At 39.2% G+C, this 24,082-nt stretch overlaps 1 protein-coding gene across 3 annotated transcripts in view; it reads right to left on the bottom strand.

The window, feature by feature from the left end:
* Positions 1-24,082, bottom strand: part of LOC144967556 (cleavage and polyadenylation specificity factor subunit 2-like) — a 402,879-nt gene that overhangs the window by 66,438 nt on the left and 312,359 nt on the right. For all 3 annotated transcript variants that reach the window (XM_078905006.1, XM_078904988.1, XM_078904996.1), the window contains exon 12: positions 8,014-8,119. In XM_078905006.1, the coding sequence (XP_078761132.1) occupies positions 8,014-8,119 (106 nt within the window). The remainder of the gene's footprint in view (positions 1-8,013; positions 8,120-24,082) is intronic.

Here is a 24,082-nt window from a genome sequence, read left to right as displayed (position 1 = left end):
TGATTTTAGCCGAAACATCACCAAAGGAAATGACCAGTACGAATGCGTGGGAAGAGATGAAGTGATCGGAAGGAGTATTGACGTAAAAGTGTTATTTGTCGTGGAAGGGGTCGCAATAATGATACTGTTAATGGAAGTCATATATGTAAAAATAAATCAAAGAGCGACGCCGGGATAGTCGTTTTATGATTAGGTTGTTTTTTTTTTTTTTTTGTTGGTTTGATTAGTTTTTCTTGTTGTTTTGATCTGATTTTGGTCTGCAACCACGTGACAAGAAGTGTTCACTGGAAGTTGATCGACTCACTTTGATCATTGAAACAGACAATGCAAATTAAAAGTAAAGGCCAATAAAGTCTTTTAAAAAGGTGTTGATTATCACTTTGTGTACTACGTCATCAATCAAATATAACTTTGTTTAACACGTCATCAATCGGTCTATACTTGTATGCGTACTACACAATCAAACGTTGAGATATCACCTTTTATATATCTGATCCGTATTTTGACAGAGAGAAATACAAGGAATGTTATAATATTCTACTCCCCTCTTTAACCTTCCATCCGATTCCACTCAAATAGACCAATAAAATCAAATTAAATGAAATACAACCCCCCCCCCCCCCCCCCCCCCCCCAACCCCCGTAATGGCAGCACACAGTGAGAATTTAAACTAAAGCTATTCAAATCAAATTTCTTCTCTTTTGGCTATCTAGCTGTCGATGGGTATAACTAAGAAAAAAAAATAGTTAATGTAAGTAAGTTTAGAAATACAACACCAAGTCTATCTGCGCACAGTACAATTTGCCAAATCTAATAGATCAAGCGATCCAATAACTACCGGGTTAATTAAAAGAGGGGTGAGAAAGACAAAAACAAACTCTAATTCACGTGTGACTGATAACGATCCTTTAACGTGCAAGGCTTCATCAATTTAACTACGACATTACCGACTACCATTCAACTAACTAGACCTCGGATATAACGAGTTCTAACCGCCGGCGATATTGTTGTAGCCGGAATGCCAATGGTTTAACGATTTTCCTTTGACTGACCAGCCAGTAGTAAAAACCCACACCACAAGGACACCGAAAACAAAGAACTTCATAGAAAACACCAAGGGTCGGTTGTCATCGTGTGACGGTTGCTTTTGTCTGTCGTTATAAACATTTTATGGGGTTTTACAAAACATTGCGTCAGACTACAACTACAACAAAATTGATATTGATTTTATTCTCTAGACAACGTAAAAATCACGTAATAAAAATAATTTTTCCCCTCTCTTACTTGTGTAATTTCTCCTTCGTATTTTCTATGATATAAAAGATGTTAAATTTTTGTGTAAACAAAACAAAACACGCACAAACTTGATTGATGTCTACTTAATTCTTAAGGATCATACAGCGCTTCCAACGCATATTAGTAATTTCAGCGTTGGAAAAAACGAAAATGTTTGAATAGTCGAACGATTACTGAATATAAATTTAAAAGTACTTTTAAAAACCTAAGAACATAAATATATGTAAGAGAAGGAAACGAGCTCAATTCCAAAACATAAGTAGATCCAAGTAAAAAAAATGATTAAAAAAATTTAAGTTATTAAAAAAAAAGTCCAAACCGGTCGTGATACTAGTCCAAAACTTTAATTCTGCACCACAGTCACAACACACTATATTAATTCGATGGACAATCATGTGTTCTATTATTCAAAGACCGTTCAATTCTTAAAATAGCAACGAAAGAAAACTGAAAACCGAGAAAATGATTTCCTTTTGCTGACGTAGGCAAGAATATACACGTTACAGACTATATCCTGGAGGATCTCATTTGACCTGAACCTAGATACTCTTAAATTAAAGCATACCCCCCCCCCCCAACTCCCTTAAAAATGAAATAATACAAAATGAAACAAAACACCAACAAAATAAGCCACAAAAAAAAACACCAAAAAAAAAAAAAAAACAAAAAAAACAACAACAACAAAACTATCATACAAAAAATAAACAACATTTTAAAAAAAATAGGGGAAAAAAAAGAAGCGATCTTTCAAATTATATCGTATGACTTCTTTTTCAGTCAAAAATGACATTGGACGGAATGTTCGAGTACTTATGAAATTGTGTGGGCCTATACATCTCTCCTGGCACGTCGTCAAAAGGTTCAAGGCGTTTCTTGCATTTCACAATGAATAAATAGAGACATCGATCTGAGCGACGAGAAAAACCTGCCGTACAAAACGCATTTTTACATTTCAATCAGAAATCGTTCACTTCATATATCGAAAACATTCCCCATCTTGTCAAACGTTTTGAAACTCCATATTTCTTAAGAAAACGTATACTTCGTAGAATGACGATCAAACAAGAGGACCCAAATTCGATATAACACTGAAATTCTTCATTGGTTGACAAGTCGATCGATTTAATTAAATCAAAGATTTATGGCCAAAATGTTCCGGCCAACAAGGCGTTCTGTCCAGTCTACCGGAGAAAAGTAATCCAAAGCTTAAGTAAAAAGGCAGTGGAGAGATACTTGGCATAAATAAAAATATAAATAAAGATACTATTGCATACTAAAGAGAGACACGTGTAGTGACGCAATTTGACCGACATAAATATACTCAAAAAGATACCAATTCATATGTTACAACATAACGATGAATTTAGTTGAGTTACGTCACCCATGATTATCAGACGAGGTTTATCGGTGAGAGCATGGTATATTTTCAAAATCATCACTAGAACTCTGCTGACCTATCGAGAATTCTTTCAACTAAATAAGAGTTCTGCGTGGTCTTCCGATGTTTTCCTGAAAGACTATCTAAAAATAACTTGAATTACATTACAAAGGTCAGTCATTTTTGACGTTCACTCCAATATGAAAAATGAAGAGTTTGATTTTTAAATAATAGATACATTAAATTTTTAATTAGTCCAGCGAAAGCTGGACTACAAATGCAGAAACACAAAAGAACATTGAAGCTTTTGAAATGTGGTTCTTGAGAAGGATGCAGAGAATATCGTATACTGCACACAAAACGAACGAAGAAGTGCTAAAACAAACATACCAACAAAGGAAACTAATGCCCTTAATAGTGGATCGACAACTATCCTTTTTCGGACACATAGTAAGGAAAGATAAGAATGAATACCTGGCAAGTTGTGGAAAATACCTGGTAAACGCGCCCGGGGGAGACAAAGAAAAACACTCATAGACCAACTGAAGGGCTTCACCAGCCTAACAATCCAAGAGCTGTTTGAAAAGGCAAGAGACAGGGAGGAATGGAGAGAGATAATTCATGCAGTATCCGAAGCCTGGACCAGGCATGGAACCTAGAAGAAGAAGAAGAAAAGATTTTTAAATAAGACCTCACAATTGTCATCAAACTAGGGGCCTGCCTCTAAAGGGATTTAACTCGTCAGAATGATTTTCCGCAATGCGAATCTCAACATCAAACGAGCCAGGAAAAGTCACGTCTTTCAGATGAATTAAGTTTAAATTGACCTTCGATCAAAATAGCAGATTGTTCATTTTGATTCTGGTCCATACATAATGGAACTTGAACCTTGAACGGTCCCGATAGTCAGTAATAGATTCCTTGCTTATCAAGGAAAGGGCCGGAATTGAAGTCTGGATTTTTTCTGACTCCCTTCCTCCCTCCACCCAGCTGTCGCCTCGCGAGTTCCAAGGTTTGAGAATTTTCCCAAAATGAGGGTCATTTAAATTGATGTGTATTTGAAGGACGATCACACCAAGCAGACAACTATGGACCTCTTAAGTGAAATGTGGATCATCACCAGTGTGCGAATGTGTGTCTGTGTCTGTGTGTGTGTGTGTGTGTGTGTGTGTGTGTGTGTGTGCGCGCGTGTATAAAATGAAATTAATGTTTACATTTCATCATCTCTCTGAAAAAGTTTGTAAATATGAAAACATGTCGGGGTGACGTAAAACTGATGCATCTAGACCTTATAATCATAGATACATACAGACAAACACACACACACACACACACACAAACATACACTTTCTCTCTCATCTCTATCTATGATCATAAATCTATTTGTTCCCATTTATTATTATAATCAACAAGTCAACTTAGAACCCCAATGATATCGACTTCCTAACAAACAGGACAAACAAACCCCCTTAAATGAAAGGCAGTGCTAAAAGTTCATTTTTGTCATATTCGATACAGAACACATTAATATTAAGGTAGATCTATGTTTAAAAATTATTTAAGGATTTCATTTTCATCAATTTTTTTTTCAGGATTGAAAAAGGGAAAACAATCTGCGAATCTGCACAAAGAATGCAGAATCTAGCTTTATTATCTAAGAAGTGTGCATAAATTTCAAATTTGATGTGTCGACACTTCTTCGATCCTCTGAGAGGCTAGTGGGGATTTTTTGTTTTGTGTGTTTGTTTGTTTGTGTGTGTGTGTGTGTGTGCTAAACTACCAGTTTTTATATGATTTTTCATTATTCATCATAGAGAAGCCGATGAAAACAAAAAAAAAAAAAAAAAAATCCACAACGGTTCAAAAGAACTAATATTGATGTCCCTTTGTATCGAATGCTACAATAAAGTCGAGGAAACAGATATGGGTTGGCACTAATCAGTAGAGAAGAAGGCAACGGTGCGAAGACAGCATTGGAATGGAGTAGGCAAGTCCAGAGGAAAATAGGTCTTCCACCATCAACTTGGGACAGCAACCATCACGATGACCATGAAGACCGTCTCAGGTGGAGATGTTTGGTGGAAGCCATAATATGCTCCACCAGAGGGAGTTCAAAGGAATAAGCTGGTAAGCAGTTACAAATGTGCACTGGACGCCGACTCAAATAGAGGTAAGTTTCTTCAAGCCCTCACGATTATGTCTTGATAAATCCCACGCTTAGATAACCAGGACACAGATGGAAAGGTGTTCAGTTTATTGAGCGTTAATGTAATGCTGGTAAAGATTCAACAAATCCCAGTAATTTGTAAAGGTCATCGAAGTGGCGCGATAGATTTTCCCCCTTAAAATGGTACTACTACTACTATTACTACTACTACTACTACTACTACTACTACTACTACTACTACTACTACTACTACGACTACTACTACTACTACTACTATACTACTACTACTACTACTACTACTACTACTACTACTACTACTACTACTATTACTACTACTATACTACTACTACTACTACTACTACTACTACTATTACTACTACTACTATTACTATTACTACTAACTAACTACTACTACTACTACTAATGATGATGATGATGATGATGATGATGATGATGATACCATAACATCAACATCAAAGACCATGACGACGACCATGATGATGTGATGATTATGATGGTGAAGGTGATGATGATACTGATAGTGGTGGTAGTGATGCTGCTACTGCTGCTGCTGCTACTGATGATGATGATGTTGATGTTTGTGATGATGTTAAAATAATAACAGCTCACTTGCGGTTAAAGAAGTGGAAAAAAAAGGTGAAAGGGGAGGGGGGGGGGGGGGGGGGTGAATTTAAGGCCCTCACTACACCGCCTTTTTAAAATTCATTTTTTTTTCATTTTAAAAGATCAGATTATCGGAACCCATCTTGAAACGCTCTCGGAATGGTTCCAAGTGATGCTATGCGTTTAAATAAAACACCATCCTTGTCTGACAGCCAGATCGATCGTAAAGACACACAAAACTAAGTGTAATTTTGAGCATTTATAGTATGTTAGAGGGACTTTAATGAGAGAAAAAAAATCTTCCAACTGGAGGTCTAAAACAATAGCAAAAATCCGAGTGACGTCAACTTCATTCGTTCTAATAGAAAAGTACTGTAGTCACTTATTTACTAGTAAATGGAATAAAACGTTGAAAAATCCTCATTGTTAAATTTTTATTTGGAATGTATAAATATTATGTCTGTAAAAACTGGGAAATGTCCACGGGAAAAATTGGGTGTTGGCAGCCTCGTATTTGATCCAAATATCATGCGTCAGACAACGTGATTAAAAAAAATATACCAACAGTTGTAAAATGAAAGAATTAGTTGTTTTTTTTTTTTAATATATAAAAAAAATTTGCCACCTCAACGAAATTTCGAGCCGGGAGAGAGAAATGGTGTTGGTGGGGGGTACCTGCAGAATAAGATTCTGAGATCATAGTCATTTACGTAAATTGCTGGAATTCTCGCCCATGATCATTTAGTCCGGGGAATTTTGTGTAGATGCTAATTACACCTACAACTGATGTAGACCGGGAGAAAAGGGCTCAGACATTTTAAGTCTCCCAGCGAACTGTACACCAGCCTGGGATTTTCACCGGAAGAAGCCACGGGGTAATTTCGTAGCCTTTCGATAAGATGATGGAAAATACTATGACTATTATTAAACAATTTCATCTATATCAAAAGTTTAACCCCCCCCCCCAAAAAAAAAAAAAAAAAAAAAAACAAAAAAAAAAAAAAAAAAAAAAACAAAAAACAAACAAACAACAAACTGTATGAGAAGCTGATGTATAAGGAAGGGTCTGCAAATTTTAATCATCATCACTACACTGCCATCCTCTAGAAAAACGCATATTTAAAAAATGTGGCCAGAAAACTCGTCCTTCACATGTCGATCGATTTAAATGACTCTCATCTTGGCAAAAGCTCTCAAACCCGGGACTTCTGTGTTTTTCCAGAGTACGGCCGTATAGTCTTTATAATTGTCATGATCACTATTCTAATTCTTATCGTTTTTCACCAAAAACGAGTAATACTACTATAATTATCTTATTCCTTCATTATTATTTTCAGAATAAATTCTTCAGAGAGGTCTAAAATAACCTCTTGAATGCTTGAACCCAATATATTATACCACTGAGATTAGAATGATAAAAGATTTTAAAAACATCAACTTTTCAGGTTAAATCGAATTAATTCACCTCCATAATGAATAATTTAATCTCAAATCCAAAATTTCATATTCCTGGATGTAGTTCAATTTCCATCACCGGTTCAACCGTAGCCACCGTTAACTTATGACCTGACATTAGAACCATCTAGAACTTATAGTTTGACGTCATTTTTTAGTTTTGAGCAGCGTCTATTGAGTTGTTAGTAGAGCTCAAGGTAACAAGTGATTCCATTGGTAGAGCTAATGAATACAACTCACGATTTGTTTTTTTTTTGTGTGTGGCAAAGACTCGTCTTTTGACGTCATTTTTTGGTCAGTGTCAGGCTATAGATAGTATGCGCTTGGCTAAGAAGCTCATAACATTGCCATCCGGAAGTATAACGGACCAACACACAAAACTGTGTGTATCCATGAACGTTTATAGTCAGGTTAATACAGTTCAGTGAGCATTACTCATAAACGCGGATGGCAAAAAAACAATAACAAAGACCTGAGTGACGTCATCTTCGAACTATCTATAGATAGATCTAAGTTGACGTCACTCCGGCCTTTGGTATTGTTTTTTGTCATCCGCATTTATGAGTAATTCTCACCAAACTGTAATAACCAGACTATAAACGTTTAAGATTATACTTCGTTATACTTCCGGATGGCAATGTTGTGAGCTTCCGGGCCAAGCGCATACTATCTATCGATAGAACGAATATGACGTCACTAAGGTCTTCGTTATTGCTTTTTGCCACGTTTATGAGTAATTCTCACCAAAACGTTGGAACCAGAGAAAAACGTTTAAGGTTACACAGCTTTGTGTGTTGGTCCATTATACTTCCGGATGGCAATGTTTGAGTTTCTTAGCCAAGCGCATACTGTCTATAAGTTAACGATGGCTACGGTTCAACCCGACAAAATGCCGCTTCTAGAATGTTGGGTCAAATTATGGTCTCAAGTTAAAGTCTAATCGAATCCCGCCTTTTAAGGATTAGCATGTGACATAACATAATATTAACCGTCGTGCCATGTTATCCCATTGGTTATATAATAATAATAATATTATTTGAGAACGGTTGTGATCGCACACCAACAAAGCGAATTCTCAATCAAAATGTCATACCTCCCCTTTGATCATGAGGTCGTGCTTGCCCTTTGGACCCTGGCTGTATAGTCCCTCCGTGTCCATCTCGGAGTCACTCTCGTCGCTGGATGATAGCTCCCTCTCTCTGGGTAGGAACAGAACATAATAATAATAATAATAATAATAATAATAATAATAATAATAATAATAATAATAATAATAATAATAATAATAATAATAATAATAATAATAATAATAATAATAATAATAATGATGATGATAATGATGATGATGATGATGATGATGATGATGATCATGATAATAATGATGATGATGATGATGATGATGATGATGTTGATGATGATGATGATAGTGACGACAGTGGTGGTAGTAGATGGTAGATGTGACAGTTGAAGGTAATGGTGATGATACCAAAAAAAAAAGCCTGTCACAAAAGACAGAATGAGGCCAGGCAATATGTTTAGAATACTTTTTCTTCAATTGCAAATACACTTGGGTGTATCTGGGGACATTAATTTATTTTTTTTTAATGGTTTTATGGCACTTGCAACATATTAAGGTCATATCAGCGCCAGTAAAAAGGGAAAAAATGGGATAGTATAAACTTCTAGAATTACAATTAAAGCATCCAAGAATAAGGCAGACAAAGGGGAATTGGTTCAAAAGGGAACAGATGTAGATTCCAAGAGCACACTATCAGTGTACTTAAATTGAGATCACCTAAAAGTCTCATCCAGACACAAGCACAGGTCCCTACTAAGAGGAATACACTCAAATGTTTACAAATCATATATAATTACATAATTAAAACATAATAGAGTGCATAACAGAGAGATGATTTACAAGGAAAAAAATATCATCTCCCAAAAATAACTATACATTTGACTGTTTCCCTCCTAGCCAAGGTGTCCGGCCAGGGCCAGGACAAAACCAAGTGATCTCATTCCAAGACAAAAAGCATGTTGGAAAACAGACATAGGGGGATAGAAGACATAGTATGTACCTCCCTGCCCACTATGGGAGGTCAGGAACCCCACCCAGGATCTGGGACATTAAGATGTCACATTTTTATCAAAGAATCATAAATAATAATAGTTATTATATTACTATTCCATAAGTCTCGTGAGACGAATAAATAGAAAGAAAATTTAAGTCAAGAGCCAAAGAAAACAAAACAAAAACCAAAAAAACAAAAAACAAAAAAAAAAACAAAAAAAAAACAAACAAAAAAAAAACCCAAAAAAAAACAAAAAAAAACAACAACAACAAAATATAGGAAAAAAGAAACAAAAATGTGTGTGAATTCACACAGACAATCGAAAATGATTGATGACGCAATGATCTATCGAATCCAAACAACATGACTATCCAAAAGAGCACACTTTTCTGGTTTACCCTTAAAACAATTCCAATTACCCTTGCAACCTCAATCATGAAAAGAACAATTCTCGCCACATGGATCATAAAATTTAATTACTCTTTAATTTCTCGTTCCCACAACACAGACGAAGAAGATGAAGAAGAAGAAGAAGAAGAAGAAGAAGAAGAAGAAGAAGAAGAAGAAGAAGAAGAAGAAGAAGAAGAAGAAGAAGAAGAAGAAGAAGAAAGAAGAAGAAGAAGAAAAAAAAAGAATAATAATAATAATAATAATAATAATAATAATAATAATAATAATAATAATAATAATAATAATAATAATAATAATAATAAGAAGAGAGAAGAAGAAGAAGAAGAAGAAGAAGAAGAAGAAGAAGAAGAAGAAGAAGAAGAAGAAGAAAAAGAAGAAAAAGAAGAAAAGAAGAAGAAGAAGAAAGAAGAAGAAGAAGAAGAGAGAAGAAGAAGAAGAAGAAGAAGAAGAAGAAGAAGAAGAAGAAGAAGAAGAGAAGAAGAAGAAGAAGAAGAAGAAGAAGAAGAAGAAGAAGAAGAAGAAGAAGAAGAAGAAGAAGAAGAAGAAGAAAAGAATCCTTTCTCAAATGCTCAATTTCATTGAACCCAAGTGGTAATATGTTAGTACAGTTTGGTGAATCGCGGAGATGATCAGTTAGTCAAACGTCACAATTGCCTTTTCAATACTGCCGTACTCTGGAAAAACACATAAAATAATTTGGGCCAGAAAACTCGTCCTTCAAATATCTATCGATTGAAACGACTCTCATCTTGGCAAAAACTCTCAAACCCGGGACTTGGCCACTTCCATGGAGATTGTAACCATTTGTTTTTACATCATTCTTTTGTTCCCTGTTGGCTCTGACAAAATATTAATCGACATGGGCAAAATGAGGCTTATTAGAGTCATCTAAATAAAGGTCAGTTGTTAGAACACTCTCCTAACGAGCAAGTGAAGCGGTAAATGTCTCCGTTGAAGTTGTTTTTTTTTTCCTTTTATTTCTGACCTCATGTCCAACTAAAAGAGTGTGTATCTGCGTCTGGTAGATTTGAAGGAATGCACTTTGAGGTAGTTTAAAGGTCAATTTAAAAGGGTGGCAAACAATTAGTTGTGAGTGTCTGTTGAAACGTTACATAACAGAAACCGGGATAAAGCGGAGATCCATTGGCTAAAAGGCTCTGAAGAATGAACTAATTTAATGCTATTATAATACGGAGCCGGATTAGTATGATATAATTTCAGACTTACACAATCTCGGCAGGTTTTTGTCATTGTCGCCAACAAAACCTTGAGAAGAAGACAATAAATTATATGATACAACAAAGAAATAGGCTCTTTGTTCGTTGACTCGTCAGCTTTACAATACAATTTCAGCATTATTTGTTTTTGTTACTTTTTAAAAGGGTTTTACGATCATAATATCAGGTCAGCAAAAAGGAAGAAAATGTGATAGTAAAACAATAATTTTAGAATTAAAATAAAAACACCCAAGAAAACGAAGGACAAAGAATTGTCTGAAATAGGAAACAGACATAGATTCCAAAAGCATACAATCAGTTTGAGTTCACCTCAATAATCAGTTTGAGTTCACCTAAAAATCTCATTCACACACCAGTGCAGGGTCCCCACTATGAGGAATGCATTCAAATGTTTACAAAGTAAGTTAAAAACAAAAGAAAAAAGAATATGACTATCAGTACATAACAGAGAGATGATTTACAAGGAAAGAATATCACCTTCCAAAAGAGACATTTTACATTTGAACGTTTCCCTCTGAACAAAGGACTCCAGCAAGGGCCAGGTCAAAACCAAATAATCCAATTTCAAGACAAAGACGCAAAGCAATTCGGAAAACAAATATAGGGGGATAAAAGACACAGCAGGTTATCTCATGGCCATCATGAGAGGTCAAAAGACCCCACACAGCAGCAGTGTTTCGCTATAAAGCAAACTAACAAACAAAATGAAATTGAAAGTGTTCAGGTCAATGTCGTCACAAATGTCCAATGCCAAAAGCTGTCATGGAATATGGGCCACTAGGTTAACTCAGATTGAAATGCTGTCGCACGCTGACAAAATATATTTTCTTCCTCATTTTCGCCAGAGACTTTCTACTTCAAAGATCGATACGATGACGTGTCCCAACTTGTCAAAAATAGTCTTTTATAAATAATCCTAACAGGGGTGAGAATGACTGGTCACTAAAAAGGAGGAAATTTTTCAGCGCTTAGATCAAGAACCATCCATGCAAAAATAACCTATAAATTTAAATTTCATTAAAAGTTATTGTGATGCAATCCAAAATGTGTCTCCCAGCAATTTCTGACATCACTCGGAGGAATTTCAAAAACTGAAAGTGTAATTATAACATGGTGGTTGTAGTAATGGTAGTGGTAGCGATAGTGATGTGGTGGTGGTTGTAGTAGTTGTGGTAAGGATGATGATGTGATGATGGTTGTAGTAGTAGTGGTAGTCACCCCATACATCTCCCGTATTCACAGATTCACTGATGCCCACATCCCATTGTTTCAAGTTGACCAGAGACGCCAGCTTAAAATTTGGCCCACGTAAATTTCAGAAACAATTCCGATCAATTTCAATGCTGAAACAGGAATTTCTGCAAACAAAATATAATCTATTGAGATCTATAATCATCCTAATACCCCTTGTTTCAAATCAAGTAAAGTTCCAAAACCAATTTATGACGTATAAAATATTAAAATGAATGGTAGGTGTGGTGGTAATAATGATAATGTATGTGGTTGTGGTGGTTGCAGAAGTGGTGGTGGTGATATTGTTGTGTTGAAGGAGGTTGTAGTAGTGTTGGTAAAGATGTTGTTTTAACGGTTATAGAGTTGTGATGATGTCGTAGTGGTGGTGGCAATGATGATGATGATGTGGTGGAGGTGGTTGTAGTAACGGTAGTACTTCATGAAATGATGGTGTGGCGATGGTGCTGGTTGTAGTAGTAGTGGCAGTGATGATGATGATGATTATGATTATGATGATGATGATGATGATGGTGATGATGATAGTGGTGGTAGTGGTGATAAGGTGTGTACTTGAACGTGAAAAGAGAGAATGATTGCTGATGTGAAAAGGATATGATCCATTTTATAGATTTAGGTTTGCCTGACAGAAGGAAAGATATTGTGTATTTGTGTGTGTGTGTGTTTGGGTTGTTTGTTTTAAGGGTTTACGGCGCTTGCAACACATAAAGGTCATATCAGCGCCAGTAAAAAGAAAGAAAATGGGATAGTAAAAAGTTATAGAATTACAATTAAAGCACCCAAGAAAAAGTAAGACACAGGGGAATGGAACAAAAAGGGATCAGATGTAGATTCCAAATCCCACCAATGTACTTAGTTTGAGACCACCTATAAGTCTCATCCAGGCACAACGAGGAATACAGTCAAATGCTTCATTATACATTCAAAATAACAAATATAATAATACATAACAGAGAGATGATTTACAAGGAAAAAAATATCATCTCCCAAAACAATAACTGTGCATTTGACTGTTTCCCTTCCAGTTAGGACTCTGGCCAGGGCCAGGAAAAAACCAAGTAATCTCATTCCAAGACAAAGACAGAAAGCATGTTGGAAAACAGATATCAGGGGATAGAAGACATAGTATGTACCCCCTTGCCCACTATGGGAGGTCAGGAACCCCACCAGGTGTGTGTGTGTGTGTGTGTGTGTGTGTGTGTGTGAGTGAGAGAGAGACAGAGAGAGAGTGAGAGAGAGAGGGAGGGGGAGGGAGAGGGAGAGAGAGAGAGAGGGAGAGAGAGAGAGAGAGGGAGAGAGAGAGAGAGAGAGAGAGAGAGAGAGAGAGAGAGAGAGAGAGACAGACTGCTCAAAGTGAATATAGTGATAGGTCTTCTCTCTTCTAGGTTCCATGCCTGGTCCAGGCTTCGGATACTGCATGAATTATCTCTCTCCATTCCTCCCTGTCTCTTGCTTTTTCAAACAGCTCTTGGATTGTTAGGTTGGTGAAGCCCTTCAGTTGGTCTATGAGTGTTTTTCTTTGTCTCCCCGGGCGCGTTTACCAGGTATTTTTCCACAACTTGCCAGGTATTCATTTTTATCTTTCCTTACTATGTGTCCGAAAAAGGATAGTTGTCGATCCGCTATTAAGGGCATTAGTTTCCTTTGTTGGTATGTTTGTTTTAGCACTTCTTCGTTCGTTTTGTGTGCAGTATACGATATTCTCTGCATCCTTCTCAAGCACCACATTTCAAAAGCTTCAATGTTCTTTTGTGTTTCTGCATTTGTAGTCCAGCTTTCGCATCCGTATAACAAGATTGGCCACATGTAGCACTTCAAGACTCGGAATCTAATCCCGAACGACATCTGTTTGTTTTTCAAAATGTTTCCCAGGTCCATGAAGGCCTGTTTGGCTTGAGTTATTCTTGCTCGTATGTCTCGGTTACATCTTCCATCTGTTGTCACTATTGAACCTAGGTATTTAAAACTTTCTACGTTGGTAAGTTGCTCGCCGTGAATCGTTATATTGTAGGTGTTGTTGTTTTCGGGGTTTTTCTGTATTACCATGCATTCCGTTTTGGTGATATTCACTTCCATTCCCTTGGCTTCACTATCTACTACCACTTTGTCAACAATCTTTTGAAGTTGGATTTCTGATGTTGCAATGAGTACCGTATCGTCTGCGTATCTTATTTTATTTATGTTGTGACCTCCTACTTTTGTTCCCTCCATATTAGTTATGCCCCTCATGATTGTTTCTTGGTATAGATTAAACAGATCTGGTGAGGCAACACACCATGACGGACTCCTTTCTTAATAGGAATGGAATTTCCTGTAGAGTTTCCGATTTTGATAGATGCCTGTTGGGTGTAGTATAATGTTTGCATGAGTCTGAGGTCTTTCTCATCAGCGCCAATGGAGTGCAGTTGTTTTAGTATTTCTTCGTGGCGTACTCTATCAAAAGCTTTTTTGTAGTCGACAAAACAGAGGTATAGTGGGGTTTGAACCTGTATAGCTCTTTCACTTAAAACACGGAGGAGGTATATTGCGTTCCTTGTCCCTCTGTCAGGTTGGAATCCATATTGTTCTTCTGCGATTTCGGGGTTAATCTTATTCCTTAGCCTGTTGATAATTATACGCAACAGTATTTTGTTGATGTGGCTTATTAAACCTATAGTTCTAAAATTTTCGCATCTGACTGCACCTGCTTTCTTTGGTATTGCTATGAAAATAGAGTTACAGAGATCTTCTGGAATTTTCCCAGTGTTGTATATATTGTTGAATAATATGTGAAGTTCATCAATTGCTAGATCTCCTAGGCTTTTTAATACCTCTACAGATATTTCATCAGGGCCTGTTGCTTTACCATCCCTCATTCGTTCCATGGCATGTTCAATTTCACTTTTGGTGATGTTTGGTCCGCTTAATGGTTCTTTGAATTTCAATGGTGGTTCATTTCTATTTGGATCGTTGTACAGTTCGCCTATGTATTCTACCCATCGGCTCTCTATATGTTGTTCTTCAAATAGCAGTTCCCCTTGTTTGTTTTGGATACAACTTCCTGCTGCTTTGCTTTTCCTTTTCCCTGGTAGTACTTTTATTCTTTGATGAGCTTGTTGGGGGTTGGGTTTGTATTCTCTTTCGATTTCGCAGCATTTCCAGTCTAGATAGTTCTCGTGTGCCTCGATGCATTTGGATTTAATGTGGTTGTTCAATGTTTGGTATTCTGCAGACCCTCTGTTGCATTTTCGTCTTTCTTCAAATAAGTTTAGAATTTCATTTGTCATCCATTCCTTTTTGCTGTTTATTTGAGCTATTGGTAAATGCTTTTCTGCAGTTGCTTTGACACACTTTTGGAATATATCAAATTGTTTTTCACATTTTTCATTATCAGGTTCACTTTGGCTTTGTATCATGAGTGCATTTTCAAATTCTTCTCTCATTTTTGTTTGTATGCCATTGTCTTTGCATAACCTGTAATCCCTCTTTATTCTACCAGCTGTTCTCTGAATAGCTTTAAACTTTATCCTTACTGTACAAACAACTGGGACATGGTCACTGTCTACATCGGCCAAAAAGTTAAACGGTGACAGCGTAAAGGGGAGCATGTTTTCACGGAAGACTGCTGCCTCGCTCGGTTGGGAGCGTGATGTTCGTCAGGTCACACCGAACCGTCAGCCAGTTACTAGGCGAAATAAATTTAACAAATGTGACAAAACCAAAATTGGGACATGGAATGTCAGGACCTGTGCCCAAAAAGGAAAACTAAACAACATTCTAAAAGAAATGAAACGGCTCCAAATAAATATTCTTGGCCTGGCAGAGATGAGATGGAAAGAGCAGGGAACCATGTCAAAACAAGAAAACAACACGACATATAAGATCATATGGAGTGGTGGAACCTCTTTCCAAAAAGGAGTAGGGATGATCTTAGACCAACAATCAACCAAATTTTACAAAGGGCACGTAGCAATCTCAGACAGAGTTTTGTTGGTTAAGCTAAGAGGACCTGTAGTTGACACCAATATTATTCAAGTTTATGCACCGACAGAAGAGGCGACAGATGCAGATATGACAGAGTTTTACCATTCACTAGACAAAGCAAAACGAATGTGTAAATCACAAGAAGTCCTTATGGTAATGGGGGACCTAAATGCTAAGATTGGCAGAGGCAGAGATGGTGACATAATCGGACCATGAGACAGAAATGAACGAGGAAACATCTGGGCAGATTGGTGTAGAACAAATAAATTAATGATTTCAAACACCTGGTTTCAACAACACCCAAGAAGAACCTGGACATGGCAATCACCAGGGGACAGAGCAAGGAACCAGATAGACTTTATAGCAGTATCATCAAGATTCAGAAATGGCATATTAAATTGCAAAACCTACCCAGTGATAGGTACAGAGAGATTAAAGTGCAAAACTAACCGAGGTTAAAAGTACTGAGTGAACTTTATTGTTAGGTGTGTATTTGCTTTATTTGTTAATCGTAAATATTAAGTTAACGTATGTTTCATGTTGGCGATTGCCAGGAAATTAACATTTTAATTGAATCCTGTGTGTGTGTGTGTGTGTGTGTGTGTGTGTGTGTGTGTGTGTGTCATTGTTGAGTACATGAAGATGAAAATTTAAAATTTATTGAGGCTAAAGAACTGGGTGCACTTTACTGATTTGTATGTGTGTGTGTGTGTGTGTGTGTGTGTGTGTGTGTGTGTGTGTGTGTGTGTGTCATTGTTAAGTACATGACGATGAAAAGTGAAAACTTATCGAAGCTAAAGAACTGGGTGCACTTTACTGATTTGTGTGTGGTGTGTGTGTGTGTGTGAGAGAGAGAGAGAGAGAGACAGAGAGAGAGAAAGGGAGAGAGAGAAAGAGAGAGAGAGAAAGAGAGAGAGAGAGAGAGAGAGAGAGAGAGAGAGAGAGAGAGAGATCTCAAAGTGAATGTATTAATGAGTACAGAAAAATGAAAGTGAAAAATTAACGAGACTTAAGAACTGAGGGAACTTAATTGATTTTTGTGTGTACGTGTATATGTTTGTTGTAGGTCATTTCAGCGGCACTTAAAATATATATGGGGCTGTAAAAAAATATAGATTTAAGTAAGATCAAAAGCACCGGAGAAAAAGTGACTGGTTCAAATAAGGCTCACAAACGGACTCCAAGATCAAACTATCAATGTAGTTAGTTTGAGGTCACCTAAAAGTCTCACAAAGACACAAGCACAGAATCCTTATGAGAGAAATACAAAATTTAGAACAAATCTAACGTCACACAAAAGAGAGATGATATACGAGGACAAACATATCATCTCCCAAAAACGACTATACATTCAATTGTTTCCCTCCGTGCCAATGAATCCGGCCAGGAAAAGGAAGGCAGAAAGCAACCCTGATCCATGCAAGTCAAAAGATCCCACCAGGAAGATGATGTGATAGTGGTGCTTGCACTAGAGGTGGTACTGATTACAGTGAGGGCAGTGATGTGGTTGTGGAGATGGTGTTACTGATGATGATGTGATAGTTGCTGTCGAAGTGGTGGTAGTTGTGGTAGAGATGGTGATGATGTCATGATGGTTCAGGGGTGAGAATGACTGGTCACACAAATGGAGTTCAAGACCTATCTATGCGACGATAACGTATAAATTTGAATTTCATAAAAAATTTATTGAGATGCAATCAAAAATGTGTCTCGCAATAATTTCTGACACCACTTGGAGGAATTTCAAAAGTTGAGAGTGTAATTACAACATATTGTAGTAGTAGTAAGAAAAGATGGCAGTAGGGATGATGATGTGATGGTGGTTGTAGTAGGGTTGTGATAGGGATGATGATATGGTGGTTGTAGCTGTAGAGGTGTTGGGAATGATGGTGTGGTGGTGGTTGTAATAGTTGTGGTAGGGATGATGTGGGGTGGTTATAGTAGTGATAGTTGGGATGTGGTGGTGGAGGATGTATTTGTATTGGAAGTAGGAATGATGATGTGGTGGTGGTTGTTGTAGTAGTGGTGGTAGGGATGATGATGTGATGGTAGTTGTTGTAGGTGGTAGCAGTGGGGATGATGATGTGGTGGTGGTGGTGGGAGGGATGACGATGTGGTGGTTGTAGTAGTAATGGTGATAGGAATGATGATGTGATGGTTGTTGTAGTACAGGTGGTGGTTGTAAAAGTAGTGGTGATAGGGATGTTGATGTAGTGGTTGTGGTGAGCCTTTTTAATAGGCGGAATAGTGATGGTGATGGGCGGAGATAAACCACCATTTAGGCGGAAATCCGCCTTTAGGCGGAAGATTCTCAGCCCTGTTATCCTAAGACGTCTTGAATTCTCGGGCTTTAAGTGCATTCAAATAGATAAAGAATCATCTCAAAGGAAAGTCGCCATTTGAAGCAAAAGTTTCCTGGCTAAAATAATAGAAAGGCTATTGTGTCAGTGTGCAGAACCGTGATAGATATAAAAGGGAGATAACAATGGCCATATTAAACCGCTGGAATAATATCAAATTATAACAAATTTAATCCTCATCAATAAGAATTCCGTAAGTTCAGCAGTCACTGAGAAACAAAGAGTTTTCGTTCATGTTAAACAGACCGGCTATAATATTGGCAAAGGGTATTAAGAAAGCTGTGATAATAGGTCAATCCGTGTAGTCAGTGACAGGACGATAAAGGTAAATCAATAACACTAATTTGTGACCATCTCCTCAAACGGTATTATTCGGAACACCCCCCCCCCCCCACTAAAAGAAAAAATAAATAAATTAAAAACTAGATTTATATATATATATATATATATATATATATATATATATATATATATGTGTGTGTGTGTGTGTGTGTGTGTGTGTGTGTGTGTGTGCGTGCGTGCGTGCGCGTGCATACAATTGTATGGGTTGAATGGTTTAGAGGATGCAATCATAAGAAAAATGTCTCTATTTTTTGGTGACGCACCCGATATAATAATATTCTTCCTTTTTATTGTGTGTAGTTCAGCACAAAAAGAGATACGAGATCTATCAAATCCATTACATTATCCTAACCACTTTGACTACGTGAACTAAATTTTACCTAATGTTCTCTCTTCCCCGCGCCCAGTTGCTCTCCCTATCTCTCCTCTCACATCGACAAAAAGTATTTTGGAGGCATTATAACCACAAAACACGCGTTAATACATATCAACGATAATCGATTTCAGATCGAGCACTAGCGTAGATTAGAATCAAGTCACATGACACGACTCGAAACTATAAAAGAGTTCATATTCTATTGAATATTCAATTTCTTTTTTGACCGATTCCTTTTCAAAGACTATTATTGTTGCCTCGCCTAGAAATTTTCGAGTTCCCTAACGGATGACGTGAATGTATGAGAACTAAAGCTTTAGAAATCTCGTAAACCAATCATAATCGTCACCCAGAGATCGAGAATAAGCTGGACCATTGATCCTCCTGTGGTAGCAGCTTCTTATGGTTCACACTATTATGTTATGACGATCGACCCAATCAGCAAAGTCCGGTCCGCATTCGTGCACCGTCGCGAACCCGCCTGGTAGCATCGTCACAACACACCTTTCGACTAGATGCTCTGCCGTTTCGGGTTCTTGTCCACAGCGTGGACATATTGGACTGGAAGTTATACCCCACCGATGTAACGCACCGGCCGTTAGGCAGCTCCTCGACCGAAGCCGATTCGCAGCTACCCAGTGTCTCCTCTTACTGGTATCAAAGCCTGGCAACTTCTCACCAAGCTTAGAGGAGTGTAGGTCCCCGCCCCCACGAGGGATTGAATTCGTCCAAACCGACTTCCATCTCGTATGTGCAGCTCTGTCCGTAGTCAGGGATTCTGCGTACAAGGGTTGCCGGGACTTATTTCGGCTCGAAACGGGGGCACCGTTCATTATGCGCATGAGAGGGGTATCCCCATTCCCTCTCTCTTTGATCTTACTCAGCCAGTTTCCCGTAATGGTCTCCCTCCGGACATCGGGGGGCTGGATCGCTGCCATTATCGGGCCCCATTCTCTAGGGGTTGTTGCTAGCGTTCCCGACACTATGTGCATCGACTTGCGAAGTTTTACATCCACCTTCTCAACGTTTCTGCTTCTACCCCACACTGGAGCGCAATACTCCGCGGTGGAATAGCATAGTGCCAGGGCGGATGTTCTCAGGAGCGCTTGGCTAGCGCCCCAAGTCGATCCCGCCAGCTTCCTCAGAAGACTGTTGCGTTTCTCTATCTTCCTGGGCAACCCCTTCGAGATGAACCCGATAGGTAAGGCTGCGATCCAACGTCACCCCTAAATATTTTGGACGCGGCTCATATGGGAGTGGCTGGTCCCCGACTAGGACATTCAGTTTACGGGTGTGCCAACCACTGCATAAGTGAAATGCAGTGGCCACGGTTTTTGAAGTGTTCATCTTCAGGTACCACTTGTCAAAGTAGGATTTGAGTCTGGTGACGTCATCGCTGAGTACGCTCTCGAGACGGGTCCACACTTTACTCTGAGTAACGAGTGCCCAGTCGTCTGCGTATCCCAGCCTCAGGGAGGAAGTGTTCGGCATATCGCTAATGTAGACGTTAAACAACATTGGCGCAAGTACCGACCCCTGAGGGACCCCATTCTTCAATTTCCTTACTTTGCTCGTGACGTCTCCCAGCGCGACGTGGAATTGCCTTTCCCCTAAGATCGAAGAGAACAACTTCAAGGTCTTTTTGCACCTTATGATTTTTGCAAGTTTGAGCATTAACCCATCGCACCAGACCGTATCGTACGCCGCTGATAGGTCTATAAACACAGCACCTGTTTGCTGTTTTCTCTCAAACCCGTGCTCAATATGCTCTGTAAGGGCCCTTCCCTGAAGCCTGCCTGCTCAGGTGGCAGGGCAGCGTCTAGGACCGGCCCCCATCGGTTTAATAGAACACGCTCCAACAATTTGTAAAGACAGCTCAGCAGCGATATGGGTCTGTAACTGTCTGCCTCCTACGCTGGCTTCCCTGGCTTCAGGATGGCAACTATCTTCGCGTGCTTCCACACTTGTGGAAGCTTTCCTTTTGCAAGGACATCAGACATTGCCTCTGCTAGCCAGGCCCGTGCCCTGGGGCCCAGATGCGTCACCATATCGGGATATACACCATCTATCCCTGCTGCTTTGCCGTTCTTTACTTCGCTAATGGCTGCACCCACTTCTCGGGGACTGAACGGGGCCGTCCAGTCCGACTCCTCCGCAGGTAGCGAGTCCAAAATCGTACGGTACGCCTTGCGGACACCGCGCTCAAAAGCCTGATTAGGGACCCGCTTACTACGGTTCTTAATATTCTTGGCAATTGTGTCTGCCTCGCATTCCGGTGCAGCCTTCGCGAAATTCCGATCTGGGTCCAATTTCTTTATCAAACGCCAAGCGTGGCGGCTGGAGTGTGTAAAGTCGAGACTTTCCACGGTCTCCTGCCACCGTTGCTTCCTTCCCTCTGCCAGAGACTGAAGTAGTCTATCGGCTGTGTCCTGGGACTGGGTCTGCTGGTACTCTCGGTACAGCTCTTCCGACTCTGCTGTCCAGCAAGGGGTGTAGAATTTCCGCTTGCCCCGTGGAATAGAGCGTTGAGCGCTCTTAACCAGTAGCCTACTAAATCTGGTTATATTCTTGGACTTGGGAGGAATGGCAGGGCAGACCTGCTCGATATAGGAACTGAATTCCTCCCAGTCAGCCTTCCTGAAATTCCATCTGCAAAGTGGGAGAGACTGCACCCTCGGTATTGTCACCCCAGCTGTGACAAGAACCGGCCTGTGCTGGCTATGCGGAAAGTCCTCGAGGACTGTCCGCTTCACCTGCAGCGGTTCACCGTTCGCGCCTTTCGTTACGAGGGTGAGGTCTGGAGTATACTCCTTCTTATGGCGGGTACCCCGGAAGGTACCCTTGGCTGTAGGATCGTACACTAGGTGTAGATCATTACAGTCCATCCATGAGCGGAGTTGTCTTCCTGCCTCGTTGCAGTCTCGGTAGCCCCATTCGTAAACGCTAACCCCTCCTTTGAGCCTCGAGGTGTCCTCGCGTTGGACCACCGTATAGCCTGGGATCTGGAATCGGAAGATTGCGCGCCTGAATAAAGGTGGGTCTCCTGTAACAGGAGGATATCTACGCAATGAACGGCCAGTAGCTTTGATAAAAGCTCATTTTTTGCCATACTCTGGCTCTCGACGTTCAGGGACAATATACGCGTCAGGTCGCCATCCCCGCCGTCGCATTTTCCGATCGGCAGGCCGCGAATCGATTGATGCATGGGACGTTTGCTTTTTTCTCGGACGTGCCGACGACCCTGGCGACACGAACGCGGTATTATTTGGCTAGGCGGCAGACCGCTTCGCCATTGATGGGACTGATTGGGACTCGACATAAGGACAATAGTGTGGCGCCCGGGATAGGGCTGCTATTCGGGCACCGGGTTTGGATCAAATTTAGTCACACACCGGGGCGAGCAGCTCATGTGGCTCGTTGGCTCGATACCCGGGATGGTCTCGTGACGGTCGACCGGGATTTACACCTTTGCCCTCCCGTGTGCCTCAAGCCCCCTCACCAACTGCAAGGTAAAGATCCACGAGGGGGCTCCTGTGGTGAATAACCGATCTGTCTTCTAAAAAGCTTGTAGAGCGTATGGTTTGCTAAATAGTGTGTGTGTGTGTGTGTGTGTGTGTGTGTGTGTGTGTTTGTGTTCGTGTCCGTTCAATGAACATGATGGTAAGCTGATCAACACAAAATTAATGATACAAGTTTTGAATATAATTTTAACTCAATTGTTATTGCTTTAATCGACAATACATTTTTCGATTTCGTAGAACTCCATGGACTTTTTATTTGGGCACGGAGATATATTGTCTGTATTTAATAATATTTCATATTTCGCTCACTTATCGAAGAATTTTTCTTTCCCAGTGTTAAGAACGGGAAATATGTGCGGCTATGTGGTCTTGTGGTTTGAGACTCGCTTTCGGATCGGCGCATAGTTGAGTCCTTGGAAAAGGCTCTTTACTCACATTCTCTCACCGTACTCATGTGTAAAATGAGGACCTGGCTGTTAACAGCGTTGTCTCTGTCCAAAAAAAAAAAATGTAATATCGCCTAACAGGCGTCATATCACGTTCTACAAGTTAAGTGTTGTTGTTGGTCAGGACCCATTGTAAAGCGCTTTGAGCACGTTTATGGATATTGCGCTATATATAAAAAAGCCCAAAGCTCAAAAGCTGAAGCTCAAGCCCAAATGATTCATATAAATTTCAATAAATTGATTGTATTCAAAACAATGAGAGGAACCACTAACTGGTATCGATTTAATGCAATTACTCTCACCTCATTGCCATACTCGCTAACAGGAAGGTTGACAACCCACTTGCTAAAAATGCCATTGTACCTGATAGCTTGAAGATAGTCACTGTGCGACCACTCCTTAATAAGTCAGGACTCGATGACGATCAATTTAAGAATTACAAACCCGTCTCCAATTTCATTTATTTAAAAATTAGTAGAAAAAAAGTTGAATCTAAGAGTATTTCTCCACTTTTCAAAAATTGCTCCTTTTTCTATATTCCAGTCTGCTTATCGACAGAGCCATTGTACCGAAAGCGCACTGATTAGGATATTCAATGACGTAGTAAATTTTGCTGATGAAAGAAGTGAAGTCATCCTAGTTTGACTTATTTGAGTGCGGCTTTCGATACAATAGAGCAAATCGTATCGAGAAAAAAAAAGATTCCAAAAAGTTACATTTGAGAATACGTATAGTTCCCAGTATTTTCATCTCAAATTTGGTGTTCCTCAAGGTTTCGTCCTTGGCCCACATTTATACACACTTTACGTGCCCCAACTTAGTAAAATAATCGATGATGTTAGTATTTAACAAGCAGTTATATGCAGATGATACCCAACTTTATTGTCCTGTCACATTAAAAAGCGAAAATGAAGTGGTTGAAAGGACTGAGGCATGTATAAAAAAGATCAAAGTTTGAATGACTGTTAACAAAATTAAAACTAAATGAAGATAAGTCAAAAATGATTAAGTTAGGAAGAAAGATTAGTGTACCACAATTGGCATCCCAATCTATTGATATTGCTGGTCCAAATGTCAACATTTCATCAACCCATGTTCGCAATCTTGCTGTTTTATTAGATAACAGTTTGTCAATGAATCTGAGAATCATAGGGACAGTAAGACACCTTATCGATAAAGATA

This window comes from Berghia stephanieae, chromosome 1 (assembly GCF_034508935.2).
Source record: "Berghia stephanieae isolate SIO BIC M18660-M18661 chromosome 1, UCSD_Bste_1.3, whole genome shotgun sequence".
Taxonomy (NCBI): Eukaryota; Metazoa; Mollusca; class Gastropoda; order Nudibranchia; family Aeolidiidae; genus Berghia; species Berghia stephanieae.
The sequence above is the reverse complement of the archived record's forward strand: the minus strand, read 5'-3'. Positions and strand labels throughout refer to the sequence as shown.